The 20,711-nt window shown below is 37.1% G+C and overlaps 1 protein-coding gene across 1 annotated transcript in view; it reads right to left on the bottom strand.

Annotated features, from left to right (window-relative positions):
* LOC109087331 (nesprin-1-like) overlaps positions 1-20,711 on the bottom strand; it is a 50,993-nt gene that overhangs the window by 7,540 nt on the left and 22,742 nt on the right. Inside the window, exons 5-42 of the mRNA XM_042746529.1 lie at positions 20,539-20,559; positions 19,874-19,966; positions 19,559-19,737; positions 19,227-19,423; positions 17,712-17,821; positions 17,436-17,474; positions 16,283-16,390; positions 15,079-15,216; positions 14,798-14,962; positions 14,521-14,633; positions 14,085-14,253; positions 13,761-13,857; positions 12,168-12,364; positions 11,921-12,085; positions 11,539-11,688; positions 10,496-10,639; positions 9,552-9,701; positions 9,199-9,357; positions 8,717-8,881; positions 8,503-8,637; positions 8,252-8,410; positions 7,956-8,164; positions 7,267-7,339; positions 6,989-7,153; positions 6,617-6,748; positions 6,305-6,400; positions 5,431-5,571; positions 5,185-5,345; positions 4,656-4,806; positions 4,287-4,514; positions 4,087-4,185; positions 3,245-3,432; positions 3,014-3,137; positions 2,729-2,895; positions 2,301-2,454; positions 1,582-2,207; positions 606-785; positions 51-201 (exon numbers count right to left, since the gene is read on the bottom strand). Coding sequence (XP_042602463.1) covers positions 51-201; positions 606-785; positions 1,582-2,207; positions 2,301-2,454; positions 2,729-2,895; positions 3,014-3,137; positions 3,245-3,432; positions 4,087-4,185; positions 4,287-4,514; positions 4,656-4,806; positions 5,185-5,345; positions 5,431-5,571; positions 6,305-6,400; positions 6,617-6,748; positions 6,989-7,153; positions 7,267-7,339; positions 7,956-8,164; positions 8,252-8,410; positions 8,503-8,637; positions 8,717-8,881; positions 9,199-9,357; positions 9,552-9,701; positions 10,496-10,639; positions 11,539-11,688; positions 11,921-12,085; positions 12,168-12,364; positions 13,761-13,857; positions 14,085-14,253; positions 14,521-14,633; positions 14,798-14,962; positions 15,079-15,216; positions 16,283-16,390; positions 17,436-17,474; positions 17,712-17,821; positions 19,227-19,423; positions 19,559-19,737; positions 19,874-19,966; positions 20,539-20,559 — 5,898 coding nt within the window. The remainder of the gene's footprint in view (positions 1-50; positions 202-605; positions 786-1,581; positions 2,208-2,300; positions 2,455-2,728; positions 2,896-3,013; positions 3,138-3,244; positions 3,433-4,086; positions 4,186-4,286; positions 4,515-4,655; positions 4,807-5,184; positions 5,346-5,430; positions 5,572-6,304; positions 6,401-6,616; positions 6,749-6,988; positions 7,154-7,266; positions 7,340-7,955; positions 8,165-8,251; positions 8,411-8,502; positions 8,638-8,716; positions 8,882-9,198; positions 9,358-9,551; positions 9,702-10,495; positions 10,640-11,538; positions 11,689-11,920; positions 12,086-12,167; positions 12,365-13,760; positions 13,858-14,084; positions 14,254-14,520; positions 14,634-14,797; positions 14,963-15,078; positions 15,217-16,282; positions 16,391-17,435; positions 17,475-17,711; positions 17,822-19,226; positions 19,424-19,558; positions 19,738-19,873; positions 19,967-20,538; positions 20,560-20,711) is intronic.

The following is a 20,711-nucleotide window of genomic DNA, read 5'->3' as shown; positions in this document are numbered from 1 at the left end:
TCATAATCTCAATCTGTTGTTTAATAGGTGGCACACACTGAGGCACTAACCCGTGACAGAGCTCTGCGGATATCCTCTGGGTTGTGTGGGTCCGAGTGGGCCACTGTGATGGCATGAGCTCTCTCTATGACTGAGCTGATCCTGGTTTTCAGGGTCTGATATTCCCTACAGAGCTCCAGCAGGTTTGCACAAAGGTCATGGCTGTACAGGCACAAACACAAGCAGCCGAGTCTCAGATTTTAGGCACAAAGCGAGGGAAACATCAATAGAGCATTGCAAACACGCACTGCAGTCTTGGCAATAGCTCAAAACACTCTCCCCTTTCTACAGTTTCTTTAATCTAAAGGATAATCTATTTAGGGATTCACCCACATATCCATCAAACAACACACACACATAAACCACATTTAAATCACATTTAAACATGGCAACAGTCGCAACCTGTCAAAACACTCATCCATCAATGCACTGGCCCAGTCCAGCGTCTCCCTCCCGTAAGTCATCCATATCAAGTTCAATTTGACAAACCATTCATCTATTCAAACATACTAAGTTTCAATGGGAACGTGGTGTACTGTATAAGCCTTGGATAGTGAAATACTCACTCCTCCACAATAATTGCCCTAATCCTCTCCCAGGTGGACTGGACCAAGCCTACGTCCCGCTGGGCTTCCCCTGCCAGCTCAGAATCTCTGTGGGCCAGTTGTTCTCCTCTTTCTCCCAACCACAGCTGACTGTGCTGCAGGGCTTGGAGCTCCTCTTCCAACTGTTTCAGCAACCACAACCTGAAAAAAACACAGAAAATTTTTAAGACAGCATAGCACAAATTTTGCCATTGTTACAGTAAAATTACAAAACTCAAATTACATTTGCTCACAGTAAACAACTAAATGGCTCAATATGAAGTCCACACTTTATATTGTATATGAACGCTTTTAAATATACATATTATTATAAAACATATTAATTAACTCTGAAATTATATATATATATACACACACACACACACACACCAGGGTTATTATAGGTGCTTTTTTACTACTAGAAATAAAATAATTCTCGATTTCAGTCTCATTTTAATTTTGTTTTACTTTATGTATTAAAATTACTAACACTGAAATTTTAACTTAACTTATATAGATGTAAGAAAAAAAATCTAAAAATGACACACAACAAAATTAAAAAAACTCTAACTAAAATTAAAATGAAAATGGAAAATATAATTTTGTATTATTATTATTAATACTATATCATCTAGAAATAATAGGAAAAATATATTTATTTGCACAGTATTATTTTATATATTTACATTACACTTAAAAAAAAAACACATAAAACGCCAGAGTTCAATTTTAATATATAGAAATTATATTAAATATATATTATACATTTTATAAAACTGATGTTTTAAGTGTTTATTTTAGTCAAGGTCTTCTGCTGATGTTTTGACAAATTTGTCTTGCAAATGTGATGTGGACATGATGAACTGTTCATAATCTCTGAAACATTTTGAACCCTGTTTACACCTCTGTTTCTATCCTGAAGTCAGTAATGGCAGAGAAAACACATAAGTGCATGTACCTCTGTTGAAAGGCATGTGCGCTGGCTTCTGTAGGCCATGGTATATTGGCTCTGTCCTCCAGCTTTGCCAGACTCCCAAGCAGCAGCTCCTTCCATCCCCTAAAGGAACTCCACATGGTTGCTAGATTCTCTGCCTCACTCTGCTTTGTCCCAATGCTTCTCTGAAGCACCTGCACGCTCAATGCAACATCATCCACCAGCCCTCTGCAGGATGTTCTTTCCTCCTCTGCCCCCTGTAAATGAAAATGTGCTTTGTTCAGGATGATATCCAGGCTAATGGCCTGAACCTCCAGACAAGCTAACTCCTTGGTGAGGTCCCCGAGTTCCTGATTTATGTCCCTGACTTTGGAGTCATCCCAGCTCCCTCTTCCTTCAGCAGCATCCTGGAATGTCTGTAGAGAGATTCTGGCTTTATTGTAGGTTTCATAGAAGTCTTTTAGTTTGAGTAGAGCTTCATCTCGATGCTCTACTAAACTCTGAGCTTCACTGAAGAGTTGAAGGCAGTCTTCCTTCCTGGTCTGGAGATGCTGCAGGTCTTTTGAGGCTAAGGATGGGCTGAGGGCATCTAGATGTGGCTGTAAGGCCTCCAGTGACCTTCCCTGGTTTTGAAGGGACACCCTGTCCTCTTTAACCATTGGAGAAAACAGATACTTATATATTTTTCAATTTAGACACGGAAGGATGATGATTGAATGATATACTATAAAGACATAATATACCTTGGTTTTGGAATCAGCAGACTGTAGATCAGTGATGTTGACTTTGCAAGTGCTTTGGATGTGCCTGAGGAAGTTCTCACTCCACTGAGTCAGAGCAAGCGAGATCTGACTGAACTGCTCCAACTTAGAAAGATGGGACTGAAGTTCTTGAATCCTGAAAATATAAAATTAAAGGTCAGCTTCCACCCATACATATTAAAGGAATATGCAAATGAAACCATGTAAAACATGCAGTTAGAAACATACTAAGCATAAGAGATGCTTTTTAAACATTTGAACCTTGATTTACTATTTGCTAATGCTAATGCGAGGCAGGTCCTAATGTGAAACATCTTCATTATAGACAGATTTTGCGTATGCCCCCATGCATATTTTATTAGAACATCAGCAAACAGGAATAAAAAGCCCAAAAATGATGTTGTTAGTACCTGAGTGGTATACTGGTACTGAGAGAACACCACCTCTCCTCCAGGCTACAGTGAAGATCTCTAAGCTCTGATGTCCTTTCCTCTGAGGCCGAAGAGTACAGAGACTCTGCACGGGTCTCCAAACTTTCCAACAAAGCCTCCTGAGAGGGAACTTCTGACTGCATGTCCTGGTACATCATACAGAAAGAAAATGATGGGTTATTTGCCATTAAAGACACAGAGTCCCACATTTTCACAAAACAGGATTTTAAAAAAAGAACAAAGAGTGTTGCCCTCTGACTTCACCTGCAGCATCTGAAGCTGGCTGTGTAGCTTCACATTGTCTGTGGTCAGGTATGGAGAATCTGAACTGCACAGAGATTCGCACCTGTTCAACCAGGACTGCAAATGTGAGAGATCTCTCTCATATCTAAAAACCAAAGAGTCAAAACGTTGTGTTTTACATTACAGTTTTAATTTGTGTAACAAAGACTTCTTTCAACACACACTTTGTAACCAATACATTCAAACACATGCCTTTGCCACAGAGTCAACTGGTTTTCCAGTTTAGATTGTTTTTCAGTGGCTTGCTGGGTATGTAATTTGTGAGCTTGCTGAATGTCAGCCACAGCTTTCTCCAGCCGTCCGCCATCAGACAGCCTCCTCCAGCCCAGACTCAGAGACATCAGCCTGGGCCCCAGCTGCTGTAGACGCTGCACTACATCCTGAGAATGAAAGAAATGCAGTTTGTGTCACAAAAATGTTACTCTAGCAGATTCAGGGGCCTTTAAATAAACGTAATTTTAAAAACAACAGTATATGGTCTTGAATAGGGGTCTCATAATTATGGCCAACAGGACAAATTTGGGGATTATTACATACAGCCTTTCAAGTGTAAATAGTTTATCCTTTAAGCCAGTTGGCAAATTGATTTGAACTTTCTGCATTTTGGTTTAGTCTTCAATAGTCTCTTAAGGATTATTAAACAGCAGTCAATATATTTTTCCACATGGCTTATTATAAAACACAAAGATGAACTGAAGCTGTATCCTAGGAGACGGCAAAAAATAGACATTTCGCAGCTAATTCTTTATTTTATTTATCTGACTGAAATAAAATGCAATATTCACAAATATCATACTGTACACGTGAACTAATTGGTATTTATTTTAGTCTTTTTGCATTTAAAGAATGTTTGACTAATACATCAAAATTAGATTGTGATTATTTTATAAATAATGGTATTTGTTGAAGCTCTTGGCTAGTGGCCCCCGATTTGAGTTTGACACCCCTGGTTAATATGGTACTGTATATATGGTATGGAGATTGTTTTATTTAGGTCTTTAAGGTATCTGTTCCCAAACACATGTAATACTAACCATATGTTCATGGAGAGTTTTATATGTCATTGATGCTGATGTACATGAAGTCACTGGTACGTTCAGTTTTTCCTGTAGTCCATTCAGGAAACCTTCCACCTAAAATGCATGGAAACATTGAGTAATACACATCTAGAATGGTTTAAATAATATATCAAATAAGAGGAGTAGATAGAGCCATGTACTGTATGTAGTGTCACCTCGTTGAGATCTTGGATAAACTGTTTTGTATTTTTCAAGCTAGAGTGAAGCTCTGCTTCTCTTTGCTCCACACTGTTCTTAAACTCCTCCCGGTATCTTCCAATCTGCATCAGACGTGTTTTAATTCGCCCTGCCTCATTCGGTGTGACGAAATGAATTAAGGTATGAAACTCTGCCTCCAATCGGCTAAAGACGTCCATCTTCTCCTCTAAGCCCTCCTTCAGCATCTAAGAATAAGAGAAAACAACGGGGAGACATCATTCACTGAGCGCTAAATGAAACCTATCATGTTGTCTGGTTAATTTGGTTATGTTTATTAAGTTACAGTCTTCTGATCCAGGTTTACAACATCCATTTTCTCTGTTTACCTCCACAGTGTGTATCTGCTCATCCAGGTTGGCAGAGGTTCTGCTGAAAGCTTCAAGCTCCTTCTTACTATCACAGACCCAAGAGAAGAAAGCCTCAGACTCACGGCTGAAACCTTGCCACCATCTGTGCATCATCTTCAGATCTGACAAACTATTTGAACAGAGACACACAGGAAAGAAACATCACTTGTGGAAAAAGAATACACTTTAGTATACATTTAAAAAGATAACCAAGTGCAGAAATAATATACTTTAGAAGAATTTAATTAAGAGCAAACTGAATGTAATGTTTTCAGACACTTACTTGCATGTTATTTACAATTAAATTAAAATGTATTATAACATGAGCTTTATAACGATTATATTATATAACATGTGCTTTAGTATGTTTAGTAACATGATGGTACATTTAAATAATACTTTTAATTTTACATTGTTACAGTGTGCACTTGAAATTGAAGATATTTTTGAATTGTACAGTGCATGTATATACATTAGACACAGACATTTTTACTTGATTCTGTCTTACATTTTCCTGAGGCTGGCCTGTATCTCCTGCAGCCTCTCTTTGGTGGACTGGGCCTGATCCTGTAGTAAAGACTGATTCTGAGAACCAAGTTTAATATCGGCTGCCTTCTTCACCAGGGACTCAGCTCTTACAGCAAACATGTTACCCTGCTCATGAAGCTCCTAAACAAACACACACAGATATGAGTATTATTCTCAGCCCAAAGTTCATTAAACAAACTACTATATTTTCTGTCTGTGCTCTCACGTTAACATTTTTCATTTCAATCTTGAGGTTGTCCAGGCTACTGAAGATGAGCTCCCTCTGCAGGACAGGACTGACAAGATACACAAACTGCCAGATGGCCTCTCTCTCCACGTCAAACTCCTGCCATGCACTCACAGTAACCTAATGACCAATGAGAATCACACAATACTGTACCATTTCACTTCTAATTGTTGTAGAGGTGAAACCAACTGAAAGTAATCTGAGTGATTACATTTCTTGCAGATTTTTTTGTTGCATTACAGGCTTACACTTTATGCATAAACAGTAAATATGTACTAGTACAGTAGCCAAACAGTAATGACTCTCTGCTGGAAACAAGCTTGGCATTCTGAAGAAAGGATCATTTTAAGGTCTTTTTTGATTGCAAGGACCCCCCCATTGTCCACAACAACATTGAAAGTTCCCATGACTTTTCCAGTTGTTTGTGATTTACTGGATAAGGATTTTATTTATTCATTCATTCATTCATTCATTCATTCAATCATTACAATGTCTATCTAAAAAAATAGTTTAGAGCTTGGCATAACTAGAAAAAATAAAATGAGAACTACCATTAATCATTAGTTAAGATTCTAATAGTTTAGTTTAGAATATTTCATACAATACATAAAGTACACAGAAGAATCAACAAATATAAATGATCTTATTGATCATAATTAAATAATTAAATTTATTTACAAATAAATATAAAATATATGTAACAGTTAGGATCCTGCCTATGTCACTAAAATGCTATGAGCTAAAATATGGAAATAATTCTGAAGAGTTTTTACAGACACTTCCATGGGATTAAAACAAATTATAATATGGCGTACTGTATGTGTAAATATCATCATTTGATTGAAAGCGTTACCTGCAGGTGTTTCTCCTGAGCTGCCCAGTCTTCTTTACAGAAATTTCCTTGAGAACGGAGATCTGTCTCTTTTTTTTGCTGGGTTTTCATATTTTGCTATATACACACCATGAAAGGGTGAGACAGACAAGAGCGAGAAAGGAAAATGGAAAGAGAAGACAAAAATAAAATAAATGATTCTGAGATTTTCCCCCTTGGAATATCATGCATGACAAAGAGTCACATATTCACAGCTATCAGATTAGCAAATAAAATCGAACAGCAGATTCATCATGTCTATTGCATTATGTGTGTCAAGAATATGAATTCTACCTGGTGAATGAGGAGCAGCTGTTTGGCCTCTGTTACATTCTCTGCGTTCAGTATTCTTTTGTGTTCCTGTGTCTGGATCACCTCCTCTCCAGCCTTTATGTTTCCTTCATTGGCCACTGAAACAGGAACATCCTGAGAAAACAGTAAAAGAGTTTAACCATGCAAAACATCTTCAGAGCAAAATGTCATGAACAGTAATGCCACAGATATCTGTACAACGCAAAGTTCCTGTAGATGATGTGCAAAAATGGAAAATTATATTCCAAAAACCATATATTAACATTTGCATAACATTTTCTTTTGCAGACATTTCCTTTCCAAAGTGAACATGGCATTTATGGCCAATGAGCAAACATGAAGACCACCCTTCACCTCAGACAGAGACAGCAGCAGTGCAGAAAACTGTTGTGAGAGTTTATCAAGAGCAGCTCTCTGTGTGTGAACCTCACTCTCAGGACTTATGTCCTCCAGGACAGCAAGACGAGCTTTGAGCCAGTCCAGAGTCTCGCCCTGAGCCTTTACCACCCAACGCTGCATCTGCAGAGGGAGGAAGAGAGAGGTCAGCTGAAGTCACACGCCAGACAGTGGTCTGCATTCACATATGCAGTATGCAGATGAGCATTAATCATGTAGATTTGGGGTGAGCTTACCTGGACAGAGGAGATTTCAGCATCACTCTGAGATGTCTGCTGGGAAAGAAGCCATCCAGATAGCTCACGGAACCTGGAGCACAGCACACCACAGCACAAAAAAAAATAAAAATAAATCACACACACACACAAAAAAAAAATCCTGAAAATTTCAAACAACCTGATCACCAGCATATGTTGTCCCTTGTGAGAAAATGCACTTAATTCAAATTTTAATTATATATATATATATATATATATATATATATATATATATATATATATATATATATATATGGTATAATATTGTATAGTATACTAAAGCACAATTAAAGTACTTGATTATAATTTTAACTATAGTGTGTTATTTTGTTATTATACTAAGTTTAAATATTTTATAGAAGTATATTACATAAATACTACATTGCAAGTTCATCATTATAAATGTGTAACTCAAAAAATAATAAAATACATTGCATACAACGTTCAATAGAAATTATAATAAATACATTTTATTTTATAATAAATGCTATATTCAGCAGTATGCTTTAATATAATTAATTATAATTGCATAAAAAATTACAGATACAAATGTAAAAATTAATTAATGCAAATTTTACTTTTTTAAATTTAATTGCAATTAACAAGCAGTATGGACAGAATTCAATCTGTAATGTGTCCCAATTTGAAATGTTATATTTGTATCTCACCTGGCATGCCACTCTCTCCATTTATCCGGGTGCTGTTGTAGTTTCAAGTGTGTTCGTTCTACTAAACCCCTGACCTCCGAAAGATGATCCCTGGTCTCCTCCAGCGTTTGATGGCCCATATCATTCTCTGGAAGATCCTGACAGAGATGCTCCATTGTCTTTAGTCGCTTCTCACAAGCAGAAAGAGGGTTTTTCTGTCTGAAAAAGGCCTATTAAGACACAAAAATCAATGTTAATATATTCAATTTTCATGAAATGTAACTTGCAAGATCTTTTCGTCATCTGTTGTATCTCACCCTGTGTTCTTTGATCATTCTTTCACTGCCGGCTGTGAGCAGGGCCTTGTCCTCCCTTTTCAGCTCTACCTGACACTCCTGTAGCATGGCCATCACCAAACGCCTCTCTGTTTCCACCCGGAGTCTGAGCAGATGGGATGGGGCCTCGGCTTGAATGTCCTGGTAGAAAGAAAATGCATCATGATTAATCCTTTAGAAGAAGTTCCTGTTAAACTGTCTTAATTTTCATCTTTTTTAACCTTTCAACTGACCTTCCATTGCTTGTGCAGTCGTCTGACTGTCTCCCGCAGACTCTGTTGGTCTTCCTCAGAGATGATATCAGTGAGGTCATCACACGCCTTTAGATAAGCACTTAAAATGTGCTGGTCCAGTCGCCCAAAGAACTCCTGAGCAAATAATTACACGCTTAATTAGAGAAACAGGACAAGTTAAATATGTTTGAAGGGTAAGACATTATTGACGTACATTATGTTTGAGGAACAGCTCATCTGGTTCTCCCCTTTCCTTTAAACAGGCCTGGCCCACGCGCAGCACCTTCTCCAGGTCAGCACGAGACTCTTCATATCTCCGCATGAGGTTGCCATTAGTCTCTGCCACCTGCCTCCATTCTAAAGCCTCCTGGATTAGAGCCTGACCACAGCAGAACACAGTTACTCTATCAGCTCAGTAGTTGAGAAACAAATCCAAACTAGAGATTTTTTCAATAGAACACAAGCAAGAGTTAGAATATATATATATATATATATATATATATATATATATATATATATATATATATATATATATATATATATATATATATATTATTTCTCCTTTATTTAAAACTGATATATTCTGTAACATTAAAATTGTATTTACTTTTTTTTAAAACAACTTGCTGAATAAAAGAAAAACTTTTGAATGGTAGTGTATGAAAATTTTATTGCAGATCTGTAATGTAGTAGAACCTGTGCAGTGGTCTGAATCTCGGTTACTCTGTTCTGCAGGAAGGACATGTCAAAATTGTGTAGAGATTTCGCACAGCACAGCGCCCTCTGTAGGGACAGGTAACTGCGCTCCATAGCGCAAACACAACGTTTACAGGTCTGCTGCTGAGTTTGTAGCTCCTGCCAAAAATGATTAAAACAGAGATAAACAGAGATGAATTCTAGTTCACACAGATACAGCCAGGGACCTTTTCCCTACTGAATCCTTGTGGGATTACAGAAGACAGGCACTTATTATGTCACATCATTACTACTTGACCACACTGTATTCTTCATGGCCCAATAATCTTTTTCTCCCAGTGGTCTGTACTGACCTGGCACATTTCCTGGTTGTGTTGCTGTGTGATGATGTGTCCAGCATTCTCCGCTGTCTGGTAAAAAGCTGAGATTTGTTTCTCTAACTCCTCTAACAGAGGAAATAGAGCCTGGCACTCCCTCAGAATTAAAGGACACTTTTCTTTCAGCTGTGAGGATACAAACAAACAATCACACAACATTTATTCTCAGACATATCACTGAAAATGACAATTCTGTGATTTATTCACCCTCATACTGTTGCAAACTTATGTGATTTTGTTTTTATTTGGCGGAACACAGAATCAGATATTTAGCAGAATGTTCATGCTATTCTTTTCTATATATTGAAGGTGGTTACTAAATGTGAACACTATATCTCCAGTAAAGGTGCAATAATATATGTGCAATAATATACACTATATGTCAAAGTGCAATACTATCTCTAGTCACTAAATCACCACAGTTACTCATTCCATTTAAATTGTAATTTTGTATAAACATACTGTGCATATCAATGTGAAGGCCAATGTGCAATACTATAAATGGTCACTTTACTCAGATTGCTTAATGTGAATATCAGGACTCAGTCACTTGTTGCATTTACTTTTACATTTGTACTGTAAAGTCTTATAGTCTTATTTATTGTCTGTGGTTATATGCTGTATGCAGAAAAATACAATGACAATAAAGGCGTTCAATTCAATTCAATTCAATTCAATGAATGGTGACCAGAGGCTGTTCAGCTCCAACACTGATAGAAAGTACCATGAAGCTGTCCAAAATAATTGCATTTATAGTTTTAGTTCTGTTTATGGTGCTTTTCTTCTTTCTTAAATGTACTGAAAAGACTAGTGAGAATGCTCCTGCTAAATGTCTGATTCTGTGTTCCACCAAATAAAAGCAACACTAGAACTTTTCAGATGGAAATGATAACATAATATTGTGCAAACATTGTGCAAACCTGATGGAGCTGTGCTTCTGCAGTTGTTACAGAAGAAAGTGCTTTACTTCCGCTACCATGAACAGAGTCTTTGGCCAGAAGCTGTGCAGAGCGAGCAGCTGCCTTATATTGTGCGTCCACACCAGGCAGCCTGTGCTTGATGTCCTATAATGCATGTGAAATTATATCAGAAAACTTAGGTGAACTCAAATGAACTGAACTGGCATAACAGTCTTGCATTTATCATTTCTGTGTGGCCACATACAGAAAAAAAGGAGGACATCAGCTGCAAAATTCAATTTTACATGGTGTTTGAGCATAAATGTGTTTTGGCAGTGTGTGTACACAACCACCCTATGATGATAAAAACCCACCCAGTGCTTTTTTTTAAATCCCCATAAATAATAAGCTCTTTCTCAGATCAAGCTGTTCAAAGAATCTTGGCAGTGTCACGTACTTTTGGCAGGCCCCTCCCACGATTGTTGATTGACACTGGTGTTTTACCACAGACCCACCCTGAGTGAGCTGTAAACAGTCCGCCATTGTTTCATCACTGGAGCAGGTTTAGACAAGAATGACTCCTAAGCGATTGTGGTGTTTTGTTGTTGGATGTAATAATGATTATTTATGATTTATGATTGCATTTATGTTTGCGTGAATCAATCGTGATCCAGCTTCACCTCCAGAAGAAGTGAATATTATTTATTTATTTTTTTTATGATACTTTGCAAATCGCCTTTCCTAATAATGTACTAGTTAGCAAATTCTGTGATGAAAGCGGCTTAAGTTTACAGCTTTAGAAAACTGCTAGTCACCCCATGGAAGAGAGGGGCGGGTGAGCAGAGCTCATTAGCATTTAAAGGGACATGCACCGAAATGGTTCACTGTGAACATAGCTGTTAAAAGGGGTGTTGTTTTACACTACCATTGAAATATTTTAACCAAAGTATGTCATAGACTTTTCATGAAGACCCTAAAGAATCATAACAACTTGTGTAAAATGGGCATCTGATGTCCCCTTTAACAACACACTCCAAATACAGTAAATGTTGAAACCTCTATACCTCGACATCCTGCATAAAGGCTTTGACATCCAACAATGACACTTGAAGCGGCGAGGAAAGTTTGGTAATGGAAGTGTCCAGAAACTCTTGTATGTCTAAGCTGACATCCTGGTGCATCCTCACATTATGAGTCTCAGGAAGACGAGCATACTGTGAAAAGAGAAAAACAGAGTTTATTATTAAAGAAATGGTTCACTTAAACATGAACTCCATATGACTCTCTTTCCTTCATGAAACACAAAATTAATTATTTATAGTAGTTCTGACATTAAAGAAAGAAACAAAGGCATAAAGATTCAGTGAAAGAATTAAAATTTTGGGGTGAACCATCTCTTTAAACTGACCAGTTTCCTATCTTTAAGATGTGAACAAGCTTGTTTACCTTTTTGACCTTCAGGAATAGCTCCCTCCATCTTCCATTGAGAAGCAGGAGCTGATGCTTTATGTCACGTGTCACTGTTTCATCACAGGTCTCAATCAGAAAGTTTCCTGCATCATTCATAGCAGCGTGCTGCTCCATCCAGTGTGGAAGATTACGAAAAAACTCCTAGAAGAACAAAAGAGAATGAGAATGTACTATAAACATAGCCCTACTAGTTATTTTCATATACAGTATGTGGATGTCTCACCCGTTTGGTGTTCTCAGGTTGTCTAAGAGCCCCCTGAGCGTCCTCTAGCCAGGCTTGCAATGAGGCCACGCAACTGTTGTACCTCAGCCAGTTACATTGCACCTCCTCCAGCATAGACCGTACGCTTCGCACCTCCACCGACAGACTCCTCCACTGATCAGACACCTCTCGCAGGAAGAGCTTTACCCCTCCCTCAACTACAACATCAAAACATGCACATACAAAAGCAGAGCAGATTCATGAAAGTAGTGATAAATACAGTCCTTGATGTCTACAACAAGCATTTAACCTTCCCTATCAAAAACTAATTATTATTGCTATCTATTAGCATTGCAGTGATAATATACAGTGTAATTTTAGTATTTTTACAGTAAATGCTATTATAGTATCTATTAATACTTTAACTTAACTTTTATTTTTATATTTCGAGATTACATTCATTTTAGTCTTTTTAGCAAAAAGTTTTTTATTTCGTTTTTTTAACTTTCTGTTTATAGTTTTTAGTCATTTTAGTACTTCAAGTTAAAATTGTTATTTCAGTTATTTGCAAAGGCAACATTTCTAATTTTCATTCGATTTTTCTTAAAGTTTAAATCTAAAATAATATTATTTATTATAAATTATTATTTATTATTTTTATTTATAAACATTATCTAATATTTCTATTTGATTTTATTGATTTCTAAAATATAACTGGACATAACGTCTCCTGTCTGTGATGCTATTAGAACAGACCCATGACCCAGTTTTGTGTTGCCACCCACCAGTTGAGAACCACTGAACTAGATCACAACGATAAGATGTGATTGGCTTCTGGGAGATGTATTTTGTGATCTTCCAATCACACTTCAGATATATAACACAAAGACCACCTCTATGTTGAGATTGCCTTAGGCACGAACAAAGCAACATGTTGGCAGTCTATTGCCCAAAGAAACCCAATTAGAATACAGTATCTGCACTAATGGACTGGAATTCCCTTTTGAGCTCTGTGCCTGGGAAAACCTCATTTACCAGTGGCCCGAGGAGAGGGGCATGAACATAGAAGGAGAAAGAAAAACCAAAAGGAAAAGAGCAAGGATGATACACAGAGAGAGACAGAGACAGCAGGAAGAGGCTACAGGCAGAGAGACTGATTGACTCGAGGGTTGAGTCACTGAGGGGGAAACGAGGTGAGCTGCTATCATTCTGCCCTCTGGACACTGAGATGGTGAAATGTTAAGCATTTTCTCTCTCTCTAAAAAAAAAGTGCCTTTAACTGCACAGCCATGATATGATTTCTACATTACAAATATAGTTTTTGATTCACCCAAGACCGCCACCACCGCTTAATTTTTTATTTATTTTTTTAATCCCCTTCTTCCCCATGTACCGCCTTCTGTTATTCAGGAAAACATATTTTTCCATAATTAATGATTCTCATATAATTTTAAGAGAAAAATAAATAATTACTTTTTGAACCAGTGAAACCGGGATGAAACTGCAAAATCACTGTTAAAAGTTGTAGTGCTGTTACCAAGCAACCATTTAACAGAACCATAGGCATACATGCATACATATAAAGCACGTCATTGTTCAGTATATGAAGCATACCTGAGCTGTCTGCTTTAATGTAGAGCTCAGCAGTGTTTATAAGAGCCTGGTGGCTGGATTCATACTTCTCAAAGAACTGCTGCCCCTCCACAAAAGACTACAGAAGTAAAGAATGAACAAAAGTAAAGATCAGATATTTTAATTGTGGAATCAAAGCACAAAGTAAAGTAATACGTATCTTAAGCTATACTGGATGTGATGGAATTGACTCAAAAATTATGGATGAAAACATGTTTGCATGGTTAGGCAATGGAGGAGATGAGAGAAGAATAAAACAAAAACAGTTAAACAGTCTCTTGCAATCTCTCTGGCTTAAGAACTTACACCATAGCTTTGTAGCAAAAGCTCCATTGATTCCAGTCGACCATATTTAATTATCCAGGATTTGAGCTTGGACTCAACTAGGGTCAAAAATGCCAGCATAGAGTATTTTGTCTCCCAGAATTCCAGTTTGCTCAAGTGAACATGGGAGGAGGTAGATATGTAGTTTAATCTGAAGGCAGTTAAATAAAAGCAGGTTAATAATATAATATAATATAATATAATATAATATAATATAATATAATATAACATAATATAACATAATATAACATAATATAATATAATATAATATAATATAATATACTATAATATAATATAATATAATATAATATAATATAATATAATATAATATAATATAATATAAGTTTTATTTATAGCCATTGCAGATTTAATTTAAAATTCTATTATAAATCTCTGTAGAATCTGTTATGATTTTTACCTCTCTGCCATGTCTTGCAGTTGTTCCATGGGAATGGGGACATTATTAACACATCTGTCTCTGTGTATTAACTGCAAGGTCTGCTTGTGTCTTTCAAGAAGCCTTAAGATCTCCTGCACAATAAAACCCAGATAAATGTAAGACTCAGAATACATGTTAAAGGAAGAAAGTGAAGTTTTTGGCAGTTTTGTTAAGAATCATTAATAGATTCTCATTCATCTATTATCCAATACACCATACATGTTCATACAGAAAAACACAGATTTCCTTGATTTACCTGGTCGTGTAGTCGCTTTTTGTGAATGGCTTTGGCGGTCTCGTCATGGGATTGCTGAGGGACCAGTTCCTCTCGTAGGATCTTTTCTGCTTGATGTAACCACACTCCAACTTCACCCAAAGGATGAGGCAAACCACTATCCAGCTGTAGATGCCAATCCAAAAACTGCAGCAAGAAAAATACCACATAAACTGTCACAAAAAATGGATTAAGATTAGGGTTAGACTATTTATTATAATTAGCTTCATATAAAAATAACACAAATCTATGGTGTATCTGACCCGTGCAGACAGTCTCTCCCAGGCCTGTTTGACCAGAGCCTGATCTTCAGTCAGTTTGCTGTCCTTCTGAGTGGACTGAATGCATTTTTCCACTTGCCTTCTCTGCACCTCAAACTGTACACGATAACGCTTGAATGTCTGAGAGAAAGAGAGACAGAGAGCGAGTGAGTGAAAGAAAGAGAGAACTACAGGAAACTGAATTACTGAAATTCGGAATATTCAAATAACGTCCAATGCAATGCTAACAGGAGAAAGACAGCAAGATAACACAGCCTGTCCAAAAAATGACAAAGCAAAAGAAAGAGAGAAAGAGAGACATGCCAAAAGCTGAAAAAGAATTTAAACAGCCAAATTGCACATGCATGTATTCATGCACTAATGGGCTCCAATTTTCCACTTTCTCTCTACCCATGCGGTCTCTGCTATAGAGCTCTGGTTCTTCTGAATATGGAACATGTCCGTGGGCGCTACAGAAAGCAACAGACGTCGCTCACTGGTGTGTAGTGCCCATGATTATGAGAGCAATAAGTGCTCTCAGCTCTAATGTATATTAGCATTGTCTGCATGCGTATGTGGGAGTGTGCTGAGTTTTTAGCAACCAGTGTTTTGTCTGGGTTCTACCATATTTTTCACATTTTTCCATTTTACTTACACAGAGTCATATGAATAATGATGACTATACACACAGTGGTGTCCAAAATCTGAAACCACTATGAACAGTTCAAATCTCAAATCATGCCTGACAACATATACTACTGGTTAAAAGTTTGGGGTCAATACATTTTTTAAATCTTTTTCAAACAGTAACAGTAATATTGTAAAATTATATTATTTAACATATTTGTTTTACATTAGAGAAAAAATAAAAACATTCACAAGAGTCATTTCTTCTTTGCAAGAAAGAGTCTTTTTTAAGAAAATCTGAAATTCATGCTAGTCCATTTCCAGCTATTTATAAGATTATTTAAAGTGAAAAAAGTTGTATTAAATTTTAATAAAAAAAAAGAAGAAGTATTTTTAATAACAGTCTATACTTTTGAACTTTACCCTGTATATCAGTATTTCAACCAACAGCCACACTGTTTTCTTGGATATCAGTATGAATAGTGGCAATCTGACCACCAGGCATTGGGCATCCAATTGATATCATATGTTGTATACATTACTTTCAGCCAAAAGGTTCTGACTGAGACGCTGAACTCACCTGGTACTGCACGGCGAGACTTCCTCCATCCCTCTGGGCTTGAGCACAGTCTCTCTCCAACTGATCTGCCCACGCTTTCAGCTCCCTCAGTGTCTTACGCTGCTCCCTCTGAGAGAAAAAAAGAGTGCCGAGTTAGTTAGGATTGTAAAAACAAGACAAAAAGCAAACATTTGCGCAGATTTAAGGCCCTTGGGGAGCTCTACACTCATCATTTGCTTACCTAAAGTAATTTAATGCACTTTAAACCCCCGACTCAATGCAATTTTGCAGTTCAAACATGCATCACTAATGCCACATTTATAAATCCAACTCAGACTTTGTACTCATGCTGTTTGCAGAGTTCCTCTCCTCCATTGTACGGATCTGCCCCAAACCTCTCCATGGGGGAGCAAGAAATCAGCTCTGCGGGGGAGATACTAATCACTTTACACACATTTACCCTCCCTATTATGAATTAGGAACAAGATCGAGAAAGTGAGAGCAGTGTTCAGCTAATTCTAATGAAATTAAGCCTATTCTTCCAGCGCTCATCATACATTTTGGCATCCTCCACGAGGCAATGCCTTTGGGTCATCAAAATGATTATATCATGACCTTGCCAACGTCTGCTGCGTGTTCTCCTCCCCGCCTCCCCGAAACTAATGCTGTCACAGGCATACAATGCCCTGAAATATTAAAACCTACATTGTCTCAGTTTAAATGAGGTGAAAATTGTTCAAATTACAGTGACTTTGAAACACACGCAGACGGTGGCATGAGGGAACTAATGGTTTCTATAAAAGGACCAGGTGGTGACAGGATCAATTCAGCGCTCCATTTGGTTATGAACCATTATTATTTTTTAAAGACTGCTACTAATGCTAATCATTAAAGTTATCGGCATTAACGCAAAGCTAAAGGTCGTTATTGTCATGTAAATTTCACCCAGTTGTATTGCAAATATAATAGTAAAGGGAGTAAAATTATACTGGGCATATCAAAGGTGTATAATGTCCTGAATCCACTCAACATCCACGCCACTCATGATGAAAAGGGAGGCAAAATTCCACTGAAAGGATTTTAAACTACATGGCACAGTAGCAGCAGCAACATGTGGAAATAGTGGCGGAGCAGTCAAAGCAGGAATAATGTTGTTTCATACAAGCAAACGTACCTCTAACATTTCTTCAATGGCTCGAGGAGCAAGATAGAATTGATACAGAAAAGGGATGCACATAAACACCAACACATTAGTGGAAAAAACAGAGGGAGGAGTATAAAGAGAGAAATATAGTGTAAGAAAATGGTGAGTAGAGAGACGTGAACCCACAAATAAGACAGACTGTTGAAAGTGGTCATTTAACAAAGTAAAGAGCATCAGACCATGAGACATACAGTGAATGAAGAGCTGGTTGAAGTTTAGTTGTAGGATGAGAAATATTTATAGTACCTCCTCTTGTTGCCGTCTTATCTCTGTCTCTTGGCGATCTGGGTGATGCTTCAGAAACTGTGCCACATATGTCATGATGGACTTCTCATCTGGCTTATCCACATCCACATCTAAATCATATTAAAAAAGATTTAAATGTACAGTAATTTTACCATTTTCATTAAAATAAAATAAAATAAAATACAGGTTCTGCAATGAACACCCTGTATTTCAGATGAGGCCCATTATAAATAACCCTGTTCAAAAGCTTCTTTTCTTCCTAAAAAGGTTTGTCATCCTCTTTTGTGGAAATTTTTACTCACTCATTGTGGTTCATTGTTCTGTGGCTAATTTGATTTAATTGATTTTTTCAGTCACGGTCATTTTCTTTTAGCTTTAGCTCCTGTCTCCTGTTTTGTGCATCCATGCATTAACATTTAGCTTTAACACACCTTGAAATTACCTACTCAGATTTCAAAGATTGCATGCACAACGTATTTGGTGTATTTTGAAAATGATACCAGGCAGTAATTACAACTTTAGATAATGCTATATCAAGAATCTGAAAAATGTCTTACGCATTTGCCACGATTCTTTGTTTTAAATGTTTCAAAACTCTAAAAACTTCTGTCTTTTTCCAGTATTTAAGATCTATATAGATCTTCAGTCTCAAACTTCACTACATATTACATAAACCTACAATACCATTCAAATGTTTGGGGTCGATAAGCATTTATTTGGTCAAAGATAAATAAATGAATACAGTAATATTGTGAAAGATTATTACAATTTAAAATAACTCTTTTTTTTATTTGAATGCATTTAAAAATTTTGATTTATTCCTGTGATGGCAAACCTGTATTTTCAGTAGCCATTACTTCAGTCTTCAGGGTCACATTATTCTTCAGAAATCATTCTAATATCCTGCTTTGATGCTCAAGAAATATTTCTAGTTCCGTGTTGAAAATGGCTGTGCTGCTTAATACTTGTGTGCAATTTTAAGCTTTTTGTGCTTAATATCAGGTGCAATGTCTAAAAAAATAGCAATCGTCAAGTCGACATGGTCTGGCAGAGGCTTCACTGATGGTTACCTTTACAAAAGAACTATGGCTGACAATGTTCCTTGACGTAGCTTTTCTATTTGTTCAGTTAGCTTTACCGTGGCTAATGGGCCACTAATCGTTTAAATGTCAAACTTCATTTGTCAGACTCCTGTAGGAAGCATGAGGAAGCTCAGATGGCGTCTAGGAGGTCGAAGACTTAACCCCTCCATTAAAAATTCATCAATCATATCCTCTGTGAGCGGCATGCTGCTAATTAGAATTTAAGCATTTGGCGCTTGGAGCCTTGTGCAACAAAATTTGAAAGTACACAGTCAAAAGCCAAACTGTGTCTGTCTGTTACTATGTACAAACTGGCATATTTGTGAATTGACATCAAAAACAGACTCTGCATCAAATCTCTACTCATGATTTGGACCAAAAATTGCAAACGTGAAACATTACATATTCTGTTTTTCTGTATGACTGGTATCACCTTCAGGGTCAAGTAATCGTGGGATGCCCAGTTCTTTCTCAGCCACAGAGAAGGCCTCTTCTAGGTTATCCCTGTTGGGTCTCCTCCAGACACGTTCCATGTTAACCAGATGGGGTTGCAAAGCAAAGATGACAGCATGAAAAGCCACCCCTGTGCGCCAGCTGGGGCCAAAGTCTTTCACATCCAGACCCAATCTCCTGTAAACACACATGTGCATATGTACATTATGTCAAAACCCAGGAAGAATGCTGTCATATGCTTTACTTAGGGAAACGGGATTAAAGAACAATATATTCATTCAATGCCTTGCACAAGCATAATACAGTTCTTACTTTGTTGCTGTGGTCTGCACCCATTTGAGAAGGGCTCTCTTGGCCCCGCCCTGAAAAGAAAGGCGGGGCTTGCGTTTGACAGGTGGGCTGCTGGTCTCAGCGCTGTTGGAGCTTTCCACTGATGAATTGCTGCTAGATTGAGGCTGTAGGGCTGGTAGATGACTGGTGAGCTCCTCTATCTGAACAAGAAGATGCAGAGGAAGTGTTGAAAATGTTATTAACTACTCTGTTATTTTGTTAAATTATAGTAACTTAAAGATATTAATTGTTGAAGAATGGTTGAAATATTTAAGGAAATTACTCTAATATTTTTACCTGGAAATATAAGATGATGGTCCATATCAACCCAAGCACAATCGAGGGCCTGCCGTCTACCACATCTGTTGTGTTGATGTTAACTAATTTAATCTGTTAAGCAAAAAAGAGAGCAAGAAAGAAAGAAAGAAAGCAAGCAAGAAAGAAAATGAGTCATTATTTACTCGCCCTCCTATCACTTCAAAACCACATGACTTTATTTCTTTTGTTTACACATTTTGAAAGTGAATGATGAATGGCTGTCATGCAAGTTTTTCAGTGAATACTGACTAAAATGCATTGCAAGCTATCGTTGAAGTACTAAAAGAAATATTTAAAACACGAATCAAACAAAATGATTAATATTAAACTATAATTAAAATCGAAACTGTAAATATAACAAAAATCTTATTCAAAATATTAATACACACTAACAATGTTTATAAAATATTCTAATATGGAAGAGAGCAGCTCAAAATCCTTTTGTATTCCTTGAACAACAGCAAATCATACAGGTTTGAAATAAGCACAGAATTTTTTTATTTTTTATTTTTAGGATGCTGATTTTGCTATCACTTTTATCAAGTCAATTCCTAATTCAAGTTTACATTTGGAGAGATCCTGTTTCAGAAAGTGATAACGTCAATCATAGACATATAGGCAGTCAAAAGAAAGGTCACACTAACCGGAGATCCTCTGTAGGCCGACTGAATGGTGACAAAACAAAGGGGAGAAAGACAGAGGAAGAAGAATAGAGGTCATGCATGCTGTTAACAAAAGTGTGTCCCATCAACTGAAGGACAGGTGATAAGAAGCCTCAGCTCTGTGATAACCTAAAACCTTTCAGTGACAGACAAGG

The sequence above is a fragment of the Cyprinus carpio genome, chromosome B20 (assembly GCF_018340385.1).
Source record: "Cyprinus carpio isolate SPL01 chromosome B20, ASM1834038v1, whole genome shotgun sequence".
Taxonomy (NCBI): Eukaryota; Metazoa; Chordata; class Actinopteri; order Cypriniformes; family Cyprinidae; genus Cyprinus; species Cyprinus carpio.
The sequence above is the reverse complement of the archived record's forward strand: the minus strand, read 5'-3'. Positions and strand labels throughout refer to the sequence as shown.